The sequence below is a fragment of the Leptosomus discolor genome, chromosome 5 (assembly GCF_034619465.1).
Source record: "Leptosomus discolor isolate bLepDis1 chromosome 5, bLepDis1.hap2, whole genome shotgun sequence".
NCBI lineage: Eukaryota > Metazoa > Chordata > Aves > Leptosomiformes > Leptosomidae > Leptosomus > Leptosomus discolor.
Window position 1 is genome coordinate 32,291,798 of NC_141395.1, and position 13,200 is coordinate 32,304,997.

General features: G+C 37.1%; 1 protein-coding gene across 1 annotated transcript; it reads left to right on the top strand.

The window, feature by feature from the left end:
- The first annotated feature begins 9,786 nt into the window (after nucleotides 1-9,786).
- C5H2orf66 (chromosome 5 C2orf66 homolog) lies at nucleotides 9,787-11,010 on the top strand. Its single transcript, XM_009954777.1, has 2 exons — nucleotides 9,787-9,909; nucleotides 10,828-11,010. Exons 1-2 carry the CDS (start codon nucleotides 9,787-9,789, stop codon nucleotides 11,008-11,010), a joined length of 306 nt encoding a protein of 101 aa, XP_009953079.1.
- Nucleotides 11,011-13,200: the final 2,190 nt, after the last annotated feature.

Sequence of the window (13,200 nt, forward strand, 5' to 3'; positions counted from 1 at the left end):
AGTCAATCAAGTACAGCCAGCCTGGCCCATTCATTTTATTGTATCTCATTAATCTTGCCTGAAGTGCCTCAGTTAGTTCTAGCGTGTTGTTAATGTCAATTGGTTTGCGCTGGCTGAAAGGACTTAATTCACACAGTGACTTTCTGAAATTAAGGACAAATGTGAAGTAGGCACCTGTTTTGTCCACTTGTATACAAGTCAGCAGTTTAAGCTATCAGGAAGTCATTAAAACTGCTTTAACTGAGTAAGATTATTATAGTTAACCAAACACTGTTGCTGTTATGAGTGATGTATGTGCTGGTATTCTAGTCTTAATCTTTTTTTAAAAAGGTTAGATTATAGATAGTGTTTGTAAATTATAAAAGTTATTTGAATAGATTATATCTTGATACTGTCTAACCAAATGTGTGCTATACAAATATATAAAACATAATTTGTGTGTCTAAATATACTTGTAGCAAAATCCACCAGTTGGTTTAACCTAAAAATTCCTGTTCAGACATAGAAGAATAGAGTAGATTTTCTGCTTTCAAATGGCTGTGAAAGAAAGATGGTGGCAGAACTGCATTGGGGCTGGTAAAAGGCTGTCTGTGAAATGTGCAGGATCCAATTTCTGTGGAAGATAATTTTCCTTGGCCTTCATGGTCCTTTTGGCTTACTACTGTGTTTTACTTCTGGTTTTGTTTTGCCATCTTAATGGGCTCTTTATGCACAAATCCATTTGTTGGAGCTGTTCGTGGAATAAAATAATAATGAGAATAAGAAGAGCAAACAGTCTCTGCATGTAGGAGCTTCAATAGCTTCCAAAATCTGCCACAATGTGAAACTTCTGAATTACAGCAGCATAGAATAACACTGATTTTTAAATTTAATTATATCTTTAAAGCTCGGAATTGTGTTGATAGTTGTTATCGCTCTTCATGAAATGGGTTACAGAATCTTGCGTAGATTCCTACCTGATTTTCAAGTTGGAGGTAGGTATAGATACAATCCTGAATCTGAGGTCCCAGATGACAGAATTTATCATATGTCCCTCAGTAGTCCTTTTTTTCAGACATTATTTACCTTCACTGGGGGAAAGGAGGGCAAGTCTTCCTGCTGCTTTGGATTTATATGCATTCTGGGTCATTTGCTAGATGAAAACTGTTCTTGGAGCTGGTTGTCTGGATTTTGCAGTGATTGGGGACTGCGTAACTTCAGCTGTTTGAGTGATTGGATGTCTAATCCCAACTAGATTTTCTGTATAGTCATTGGAGGGGCATAGGATTAAAACAAGTCCAGAGAACAATTTGTGCCATTCTAAGAGAGGTTGAATGATCCTCTTGCCATTCTGAAAAGGACAAGATTTTATAACAGTTTAAATTTGTTTTTCAGCTAAAATACAATGATTGTTTGTTGTTGTTTTTGGACAAGAGCCTTCTGTTACATGAATTTTTAGTTCTGCCACTGTTCACAGTTATAATCTCAGCAGAAATGTAGGCTAACCCGCTATAAAGACTTTTAATTGTGTGTATGAGCAAGTGTAAATATTGCTGAAATATTCTTTATCATGAGTAGGCTGCATTTATAAAACAGCTTTTGGCAAATATATTGTGAAGTCTATTTAACTAAATTAAAATTCCAGTTTACTCTTCAAATTTTAGATTATCTAGACTGTGTGGGAGAAGATCAAGACACAAATTAATTTGTAATAGATTAGACCTCTGCTCTGTAAGGGAGGATTTCTGTTGAGATGCAAACCCAAATTCTGTTGTTCTCTCCTCTTACAGATGTTGAGGTATTAATTTTGCAAAACCACTGTTCTTCATCCAGGTGAATGTTCATCACATTTAGATGGTGATTATGCCACATAATCAAGCATTTAGGTTGAGATTAAGCCACCATTTTTTGGCATGTACCTCAGGATGCATTCAAAATAAGAACTATTTTCTAGTATTTCTTATAAGCTATCAGAAATTAAATAAAAAAACAGGGTAAGAACCTAGAGTACCAAATGTCACTAATTTAAGGTACTGCACACATGTGCAGCAGAATCTTTCTTTGGCAGGGGGAGATGTAATGAGAAGCTTTTAGTGACAACTCCATACCCTGAATTGCTCTTGAAGCGTATAGCTGATGTGATCAAACGTGTTCCTCATAGTCTTATGACACTGCAGTCATAGTAGCTACACCCATAGCTAATAGTTCATAAAAGGTCTGTATTTGTCTGCTAAGGAAAAGCTCTTACCTCTTAACTGGCATTACCGAGTGTACCATGAAACTGAATGAATGTTGTCCAAAGGTGGTATTTTCAGTTTTGATTTAAAAGTTGGTTGTGGTATGTCATCTTACAGCATCTGGTAAAAGGGGGCTTGTTTGGGGGGTTTTGGTTGGGTTTTTTGTTTTCTTTCAAAAAAAAAAATTGCAGTAACTGGAATTTAAGTTAATATTTTTAGAGTCCTGCTCTGACTTTGGTTTTGAGTGAGCTGATACATGTAGCAATTAATTCCAAAATATTCATTTGCTAAATTTTAAAACAAACAAATGAATAACACAACAAAACCCTAAACAGTGTAGTAGTACTATATTGCAGAAGACATAGAGACTGCATGCATGTCTATAAGAACTTTTAAACTATAACCTAATTTGGCTACTTCTAAAGTCAGTGTTTAAAAAAATAAAATGTATCAATACTTGAACAAAAAGCATTGTTGCATGTGTCAGTATTTGATACAAAGTCTAATTTTCCATGTGTTTGCCAGTAACAAGGTTATGAACTTGTTACTTGCCGTTTTTCTGAAATCTGATACATCTGCTTCTAAGCTTTGACAGGACAGAATAAAGTCGATTATGTGCCTGTGAATAAATGTAAACATTTGAGAAGCTTTCATTTGACCAAGTTCATTTCAATACTGTGATGAGTGCGTTTAGACTTTTGTCTTATGTATACTGAGGAAAAAGCCAGCCATTTACAGACCTGCAATACTCTTAAGTTACTGAAAATGTTTTTGGAAGCAGTTATAGTGTCTGTACAATAATTGTGCTGCTGGTTTAAGTCACTAAGCTACTAGAAAATTGTTAGCTGTAAACCAGGCTGAATTCTTAATGCTTATTTTCCGCTTCATGATGAATGTTAGTCACTTAGTTTAGGGCTTTGACATTTTACATCTCTCTTTTTTTTTTTCTTTTTCTTTTTTTCTTTTTTTTCTCTCCCCTTTTCTTTCTTTCTCTCTCTCTCTCCCCTTTTCTTTTTCTCTCTCTCTCTCTCTCTCCCCTTTTCTTTTTCTCTCTCTCTCTCTCTCCCCTTTTCTTTCTCTCTCTCTCTCCTTTTCTGGGGGACAATCAAGCTAGCTTTTACAAGCCCTAAGCACGGTACTGTAAAAGGTTTTAAAACTTTCATCGGCGTTCCTTTAGGGGAGATATACTTTTGTCACCAAAGCTACGTGCTGCCCTTGTGTACTTCTGGAAATGTGTGCCAGTGAGTGACAACTGGAAACAGATTCATTTTTGTGTTGAAGTAGTTCTGTCTTTTTTAGAGCCAGAACTTTAAGCTAGTATTCATAACAGAATCCTTAAAATCTCTGAAAGTTTATTTGAAAACCTTTTACAAATATTACATTTTCTGATTATATTCTTATTTATGGAAGAATATATTCAAAGCTTTTAATCAGCTCATTTATCTTAAAGCTTAAATAAAATCTATAAATTTGACCCTGTTAATAAACATTACAGCTTTTAAAAATAAATTTTAAGCATTTAAGGAGAAAATTATATAGCTCTTAAGCAAATCTGCCCAGCACCTCAATTTTTCAGGTATCTAAGCACGTAACTGCCTCAAATTTGTGCTTACCTTGCAGCATGAAAACCTGAGTCAAAGCTGTGATGTTTTGACTTTAATTTTGCTTCAGATTTAGGGTCTCATTCTGCATTCTTAAATACAGAATGATTTTGCTACTCATGCTGTCATGAACAAATCTTGTAAGCAAGGCCTCTCCACTGTTGTTGGCAGGTTGCAGTCTAGATTCTATAGGAATCTGTGTGGTATCAATGCTAACTTTGTGTCTATAAAAGTCAGGAATGGCACACACAAACTTGTTATTTTGCGGCACAACATTCCAGTTCCTCCTTCCATACATGATTGTCCTTGGGTTTTAGTGTCCTTCCGCTGTAGTACAAACCAAAATGCTCACAGTAACAATAAGCACCGTGACTGACCTAGTGAAGATACACAGCAGCTGTCCTGTAAACTGTTGTTCCACTGAAGTTTTGCATGTTTGCTGAAATACCAGCAAAGACTTTTTTTGCCCTCTGACTTAAATAGTTTCAGGGAATATGTATTAAGTATCAAACATGCAAATGTGTTGATGTTTAGTTTTATAAAATGCTAGTTGCACTATTTGGGGATCAGTTCAGGCTTCAGTATTTTCCACTTATGTCATGTGGAGTATGAGAACAGTATTTATTTGAGACTGCAGCACCTGACAACTGAAATACTGTACAGAAGTCTACAAGTAGTAGATGTGACACACATAATTAGAGTGCCAGACCAAAATTGAAATGTGAAATTCCTCACTGTGACTTTAGACTTGTAGCTTTCTAGAGCAAAAAAAATACTGTGCCTTAAACCAGTAAATGATACACTCTAACTGTAGCCTGTGGACTTCTGTAGCCTTACATTTGACTTTTGAAGTTGAACAGAAGTATTTGTGTGGATCATACTGAAACTTGATTTGGGGAAAATACTTTTTAAAAATTATTTTTGACACCCTTTTACTACACTTACAGAAATGAAGACTTATGACAAGTACAGCATATTTGTGGTTTGCAGGCACACTAGCCAAAGTCAGAAAGCTTTACCTGACCTTGATTTCTCAAGTATTTCTATTGTGACAATAAGGAAGGAAAACTAGTCTTAGGTATCTGTCTCAACTCTGTGTGTCAAATTTTATTTGAAAATTTTGTTGTTTAGTTTCTTCAAAATAAAATCCTCTAGTTGTACTTTAAGCAAATTATTGTATTTAAGCCATTGAGTATCAGTATCTTCACCAGTGTGAGAAGAAAACTAGACAGGGGAGGGGTGGGTTGGTTGTGCTAAAGCTCCAGAAGTTTTGAATAACAAATTTAACTTTTTAGTTAAATATATATAAAACCCTGAAAGGGGGGTGTGTGCTAATACATTCTGTTCTCCTCAGTTCATTAAAGAAAACCAGAAATAGTCAAGTTCTTAAAAACTTGTTTTGATAGAGTATGTATGCCATATATTCTTATGGATATCTTTTAATGTGTGCCACTGCTGGCTTTCCTTATCTGTGTCTACAGGATTCTTTGTATGTTTTGAACAAACCTCCCAAATTCTGACTTCCCCTGCCAGCGTTAATACTGTGTAACACTGAATCTTGAATAAAGATGCTGTCTCAAATGGTAATTGGACTGTGGATGTTTAGATCTGCACGCAAAATGACTGCACATCAGCTGATCACAGTAATTGTTTGAAGCAATACAAATCAAAGTTATTAACCTCCTTTTATTGAGAAGGAACTTGAACCTGGTGCCACAATGCTCCCGATGCTGTGGCACAACAGATAACATACAAATTTTGGATCTTCCCTGCTACTTCCTTCTGTATGTTAGTTTAGGACTCATGCCAGTCACTTAACTTTCTCCTCTTTCTTTTGTGATCATGTTGTTTTGGTAAGCCTGGTCATTGTTCATTTCCTACAGGAGTATCCTAGTGTTAAAACCATTGAGAGGGCAGAACTACTTTTAAGGTCTTTATCTGTGATTAGTCTAGAAAAACTGTAACCTAGGCCTACTAACTTGATTCCCTACTTACCTTTTAATTCATTGTCCAAGCACAAAGAATAATGTTGGCCAAAACACCTGTTTTGAGTAAGGGGGTACTGGGGGGCTGTTGCTGGTTTTAAGAGGACTTTGAAGAACACAGTTAATTTTGGGGAAAAAAAATCTCTTTCCAAGCAACCTGTCTTACATGTTTTTAAGTCTTCCTCTGTTTTCAGTTCTTACATAGCTAGTGTAAATCTGGTGTTTTAGTTTAACTCTTTTACTGTTTAACTCTATTAAGAGTTACGGGTTTCTACAGATGTTGACAGGGTCTTATCTGTAAATGTTTGAATAATACTGCAATAAATTATCGTGCTTATTAAAATGTTTATAACTGAATTCTTAGATGCAGGTCAATGCAATGCATGATAAGCTTTGGCAAAATCCTTGTGGGATGCTGAGAAAACCTTGGAAAATAGGTATTTTCAGCTAATGCTGAAATCACTGAGAGCTGAAATCTCAGAATCTTTAAAAACTGTGGTTTTAGATACTGGTACTTTTTTGTTGAAGTTGAGGGCAACTTGAGTGGCAGCTCCTCTGGGATGTTCTTATTTTGTTTGTTGGTTTCCCTGTCTGCAGTGTATACTTTCTTTTTTTATTTATTTATCGTCTTTTACCTAAGTGTGCATGACTTATGCTGTGTGCATGACTACACTGTATAGCATACGCTGTACTAAATAAACACTTCTGTATATTTTTGTATGGTGTTCTAACATGGTTGCATTAGTACCAATGGTTGTAATTCACAAAAAGTGCCACTTACCAGCCATAGTCTGTAAAGTGTTGTCAATGTTACCTATACTTCTGTTGTACAAACATGCTAATGAGCGTTGTGATGAACGTTTGCCTTTAGTCTTTGCTCAGGTACTCATGTGGAGCGGTTTGGTGCTTTTCCTTCTAAGTTGTAATACATGGGATTCTAAGCAGAAAATAAAAATGGTGAACAGAAGTGTTGTGGTTAGAGCAGTACTTTAAGTAACAGACTTTTTTTTCACATCTCAAGTAGAATACAGTAAAGATCATACCTGATGAAGCTTGTCTCTATCTTAACTCATGCACCTTAGGCTGTTATACCTGCCTTGCTATCGTGAATGGGAAATGCAATAAAATGGAAAATGTTTGGTGAATAATGTAGTTTAGATAGAGCATCATATGTATAAAACTTGTTCTCAGCTAAACTAATTTGTTTTAAATTTGCCTTTTGTTCTAGAACAAGATTTTTACATTTTTGAAGTAACTTGCATGATACTGAACAAGCAATGCTATGAGCATCTTTGGCTTCAGTGCAATTTAGTTCAAACATGTGAATATTACTTACTGTGCCGTATGGGCTGTACAATTAGTATAATCACTTTCAAAAGATTTGATTTACTGAAGATGTGTGTCTATATACGTAATTCATCAAGAAAACCTAGTGCTTAAATTTGGCTGCATTAAAAAGGCAAAGGGAGCACACTGACATCTGGCTTGGAAAGCATTGGTTAGACCAGCTACTGTTCTCAAAGGAGGACCTAGTTTTGTCCAATCAGTGTAACTATACTATTAGTATTTTAATATGAATGTGGTCCACTTAAATTTGAAGGCAAGAGCTATAATGATATTCTTTAAAAACAAAACAAAACAAATCCCAAAACACCAAAAAAAACATATTAAAATGAGTGCTAAGTCCAAACAGACTCTTGGCTCAAACAGTTTCTCAAACACTTTTAGCTCAGGAAGCAACAATACGTGTTTGTAGGGATTTTTTTTTAAGGCAGCTCACAGAAAATACTTGCTAGTTGACTGTCTTGTATACCTGTGTACTTCATCAGTCAGGCAAACTGCCTAAATTCCTACAGTAATAAAATGTTTCACATTTACAGATTATTTTGGTGTGTTTTACCAACTGAATATGCTGAGTATCCCCATTTTTTTCTTTCTAAATGGAGAAAATGAATAAAAGAATTGGGACAGGGCCCGGGTGGGGAGCGGTGGGCAGGTGCAGGGAAGGATGAAAAAACTCTGCTGTTACGGCTGCCTTTTTTTTTTTTTTTTTTTTGAGCTAAAGAAGGAACTAAAATCTAATCTCAAACTGTAAATCAAGCCTTTTCCCCTTCCTATCATTTCCTCCAGAGGAACATATTTTTACTTCTGGTTGATTTAGAAGGTAAATTACGTACGAAATTAAACCAGTAATAAATATCTACCTAGAAGATCAACAAAGAAAGTTCCCTTACATTGGGCCCATGCCTTTTAACAAGTTCTGTTGCTACTGCTGTTCTGGTTCTTGAGTTTGCTATCTGGAAGTTGTCTATTATGAAAAGCAATTGATGAGTTTTGGTGGATTTTCTTTTTTGTGTATGTATGAATTTTTTATTTATTCCCAGGCTGTAGAATAATATACAAGCTGGATAAGTTGACTTGTATTTTTATGTTACTGCAGTCATAAAAATAACACTGCTAGGATTTTGTTTATTTTGTTCCTAATGACGTTTGCATGTCCACAACTTTTCCTGCCTGGAAGGGTGCTGTTAGTTTTTTGTTTTGCTTTCAAAATTTAAACCAAAGAAAGGTGTAAAGCATCCAATCAGAAATAAACATCTATGATCTGGAGTAAGATAATGGCCAAAAATCTTTAAAATGTCTATTTAGAAATATATTTTATGTGATACTAACTAAGATAGCATCTAAATAGTGGAGAGAATAGTATAGTTATAAATTGCAAGCAAAAAATTTGAGTAGCTTTGAGATGAAGAATGCTAGGAAACAAGGCCAAGGTAAATTAGCATACTCCTCCTTGCAGTCTTTGTCTTAGTTTCTCGTCTGACAGGAGGATATTGACTGCCAATAAAATCAGCATAGGAAAGCAAGACTTCCATTAAAACGTTATGATTTTGGATCTTTAAACAGACCTACCTTACTTTTCTCTCTCTCTCTCCAGCATCAAGAAAATGACCCATATCTCATCTTGCTTGAAAACCATTCAACCAGCTGTAATATCTGTTAGTCAGCATTCCAGAGATATGGCTAATTACTCTTAATTAAAAGAAATATTTTGATACAGTTCTGCTATCTCTGCTGGGAATTTTTTTAAACTTATTATATGCTTACTACCAATTTTCTGCAATATGGCTTAGGGAGGAGGAATTTGCACTGCAGTTTTCGATAGCAACAGGTCTTAAGAGTATTAAGGATGAAATTCTCAAGAGTCTTTATGTCATGGATGGAAATGGAATCATTACTGTATTTTTGAACTGCTAACGTCATTGACACCCACCTACAGTCCACTAGAAATATAAGTGCAGAGATCAGTTTGTTCACAGATTATAAGGAGGCTAACCAAGAAGGGGCAAGCCAGAGCCAAATTCACTGGTAAGCTTTATTTTAAAAAATGTGAAAGGGAGAATTATTTCTTCTTTGTTTTGTTTTGTTTTTTTTCCCCCCTTGAATCAAGTTGTGAAATGAGGTCTCTAGTATGTTATACCAGGCTGTATTATTATTGCACTTACTAATATATGTAGTACACTTTCATTTCATGCAATTTTGAAAATTGAGCTATCTGGCTCTCAAGCCATATTTTTGCATTCTCCTTGGAGTACACGAAGATCTGATGCTGTAACTAATCAGCCAATGAAAATGGCTGTATGTAATAATAAATGTAAATTTACAAATGTAAATAGTTTGTGTTAAATGTCATACTAGTCCCTCTCAAAAGGAGAATCCAGTGTCTAGAAGTAGCTTTGGTATGGGAAACACTTACTTAGAGTGATTTGTTCTTCCTTGTACGCTAGTACTAGGAGAACAAAAGAAGTGGACAGCACATGGCTGTAATCTGTAGTAGGCAGATTTTCCTTGCCATGGTTAAATTATTTTCAGCACTCTGCTGGATTGTCATGCATGCTCTCTTTTTTACCAGTGACAGCTCTGTAGGACTTAAGGAGTCTGGTTCGTTGTCCTTCTTACGGATAGTCTCTTCATCTCTTCAACATGTGGAAAGTGGTGCTCCTGGGTCTATACACGGTACTGGCTGTGAGAGGACTAGCAAAGGGTGCTCCTCTCCAACCAGAAGAAAAATGGAAACCTCTAGATAACCCTAGAAACAGAGACCTGGTAAGGAAATGCTGCAAGAAAGACAGGCTGTTTTGTGTGAGTTTTTTGTGTTTCCATCATGAGAATTTTTATCTTCTAAATTTAAAGGTAAGAGGGGCCCATTAAATGTAGTGTTATTAACTGTGCACTTTGTATAGTCAATAACACAACTGGATGAGCATTCTTCAGTCAAGATGTACCCCTTAACTGAAGAGACATTCTTGGTGTGCAGGAGTGCATAAAACTTCCTTATATCTCCATCCGGCAGCTTTAGTTTTTAAAAATGTGTTTTGCTTATACAGCTCCTTGTTTTATGAACAGAAGAGGAATGATTATTATGCTTATCTCAAATGTGTACTCTGTTGAGTGCATGTTGCCTCAACTAAAAGTACAAATAAGTTTGCATCTGACACATTGTCGTGAATAGTGGGTAGAGATCTGAAAGTTAATTACAGCTTAGAAAATTATATTAAAGGAACATTTGCAAGATCTTATAAGGAATTTGTGAAGGAAAAAATCAGTTTCCCACAACTTTTCCTCACTGTTTTAAGAAGCATTAGTTTCTACTTTTAAGTGATCCAAGGGGCCTGTTCAAATCGATTGCCTGCTGTTGCTGACTCTTGGGGAACATTTCTCTTAGAAATGTGTAACAGAACTGTACTGTTTGCCCTCAGCAAGGGTTTTGCTGTGCCTGTTTTATAAGGGAAACAGTGTAAGTCCTCTGTGGTTCAGGGAGCACAGACGATCAGTTGATGGTCTTTGAACATCAGTAAGGACGGAGTGGACATGTCTGAATTGTATTGCCAGTATTGTACCAGTTTATGATAAAAATAGAGGATTTCATCCCACATGGGAACAAATATTGTATCTACTCTGTGTCAGTAGAAATAATTAATCTCCGTTGGGCATGCTCTGTTTTCACATATGAAATATGTTCAGTTTTTCAGAACGCTCCAGGCTTATTTTTCGGGCAGGGGGCTTGATCTCAGAAATTTCCCAGCTACTTTCACTATGAACAATGAAGGACCAAGGCCTGTCATGTTCTACTCGGATCCTGTTGCTTCTGCATTTGCAGATTATGAAGAAAGGAAAAATTCTTTTCCAAATTATTTCAAAGGCTGAAAGATGCTGCTGAGCAAGGTAAAAGAGGATGCCTTTTCCTCTAATGTCGTTACATGTAACCAAGTGAAAGATTTGGGGTTCAAGTGATTCCTATTTCTGTCTGAAGTATAAGACCAGCTTCTTTTTCAGAAGAAATTAAAAATGTAGCACCTTAACTCTTGCCTGAAATTGGTTTAAAATTGTTGAGGTAGAGATTTATGAGGCATTTACTGCTTTGGTAAAATAACACATGGTTATTTTACTTATATAGACCACACTTCCCCCCCCCCCGCCTTTTTTCATGTGGAGAAGAATTTGGAAAATGTACAGATAATAGAGAATGTAGGTATTATTTAAGTAATTGATATCACTACAATTATAAATTGAGACTAATGGTTTCCTATGATATCCATATATTAAGAAAGTTAATTTAGACATAAGTTATTGCACTAACAAAGCACACATTATCTTTTACATCTTTGTCCATTCATGCTGCTTTCCTTATTTCTACCACTAAAATTGAAGGTTGAATAAAAGAATTGCCAACTTATTCACATCTCTCCGTAAATATGAAATAAAATTGAAGTGGTTCAAGCTTGCATTATTAAAAAGTCCAGCCTCAATTTATAGTAGGTACTTCTCAGCTATTTTATCTATGCATAACTATACTCTGTAACAAATAAATCCTTTCATACCTCATTTTGAGAGCTGGTGAATACTGGCAGTTCTGAGGAAACGTAAATAACTTTCTCTTATTTTACAAATAGGTGAAGATTTCAGTAAGTTTTGAATCTAAGCATTTTGGTGATTTACCTAGTATCTTAAAGACATTAATTTGTAATCAGTATTCAGCTTAGGAGTTTTAGCTCCGTTCTGCTCTCTGCCTGCTTAAGTACATCTACCCCTGTAATCAAAAGTACAGCTCCACTATTCTTATAATCATGAATCATGATGAAGACTGCATTCAAATTTTAACACCATGTTCATTTTGCCAAGTTTTTGTGTTGGGGGGAAAAAATACAACACACGACGAGTATTGTGCATGCTAAGTAAATGAAAAGAGACTTCAGAAGGGATGCTGTAGCTTTACTGTAAGTTACAACAGCAGTGAGAAAATGACTGGTGGTGCTAATTTGCCCTCCATAATTCAGGATGATCACAGTAGTTCTCTTCAGCGTTCAGAACTGTTTTCTGGAAGTAGAAGTCTGCTGCACTCATTTGAGATTTTTCAGCCAATGTCACCAGGTCTTGGTTTGGGTCACACCTTGGTTGCATATAAATATTTCTGTATTTGTCTTTGATCTTTTTTTCCCCCCCTCTTTTTCAGGTGTTAACTTTTGAACTTCATGCGAAGTGGTACCCTTTGCAGCAAAATATTACTGTTTTGACTTTTTAACAGTTACCTGACAAAATTGGAATCTGATATCATGCTGTAATTAGCACATTTGCTGTCTGTTGACAGATGTGTTATGTTTGGCTACTACAGTTTGCCTAGCAGAATTGTGTTTGTTTAAAAGTGAATAAATGGGTGTAACAGCGTGCTTTTAACTACCGCTAAGTGTCTTTGTTGAAAACCAGTAAATAAATGCTACCTTTCCGTTTATTAGAACTAAATGTCCTAAGGTGTTTTGCAGCAATTTTTCAGATGCTCTTTTATGAGAAATCTTACAGTTTCATGGGAGGCTGAGGCGGACGGGGAGACACCAGGGGCGCGGTGGCTGCTTGTCCCTCCCCCCCCTGCTCCTCGCCCCCGCTGCTGCCCCTGCCCCAGTCAGTCAGTCAGTCAGTCATCTGCGCGATAACTGGATACGTATGTGAAGTTAAGAAACCCTTTTCATGTAGAAATAACACCCGTTTCTGGGGAAATAACAATCTAATAGCTAGAGCGAGGCCGGTAACAGGGGCGCTTTCTTTACCTGCCCTGAAGCCGCAGCCCCTCCAAGGCAGCGGGCACAGCAGCAGTGCCTGCCGGCTCCCCGCAGCCCCCCGGGATCAGGACAGCCCCCCCCCGCCCCCGGCCCACCCCCCCGTCGGCCGCCCGCTCCCAGGGCCGGTGCTTCCCGCGCCCCAAGGCAGCAGCGCCGGGGCGGAACGGTGCGTGAAGGCGCGGGGCGGGGCGGGCGCCATAACGGGAGGGACCCGCGTCCTGCCCTGAGCGAGGTTCCCCTGCGCCGGCTGCGGCTACTCCCGCTGCCGGGGGGTGCCGGCGCG

Coding starts and splice junctions, on each gene's coding strand:
- C5H2orf66 (XM_009954777.1), top strand. CDS start 9,787: ATGTGGAAAGTGGTGCTCCTGGGTCTATACACGGTACTGGCTGTGAGA. Junction 9,910..10,827: donor ACCCTAGAAACAGAGACCTG/GTAAGGAAATGC, acceptor AAATATGTTCAG/TTTTTCAGAACGCTCCAGGC.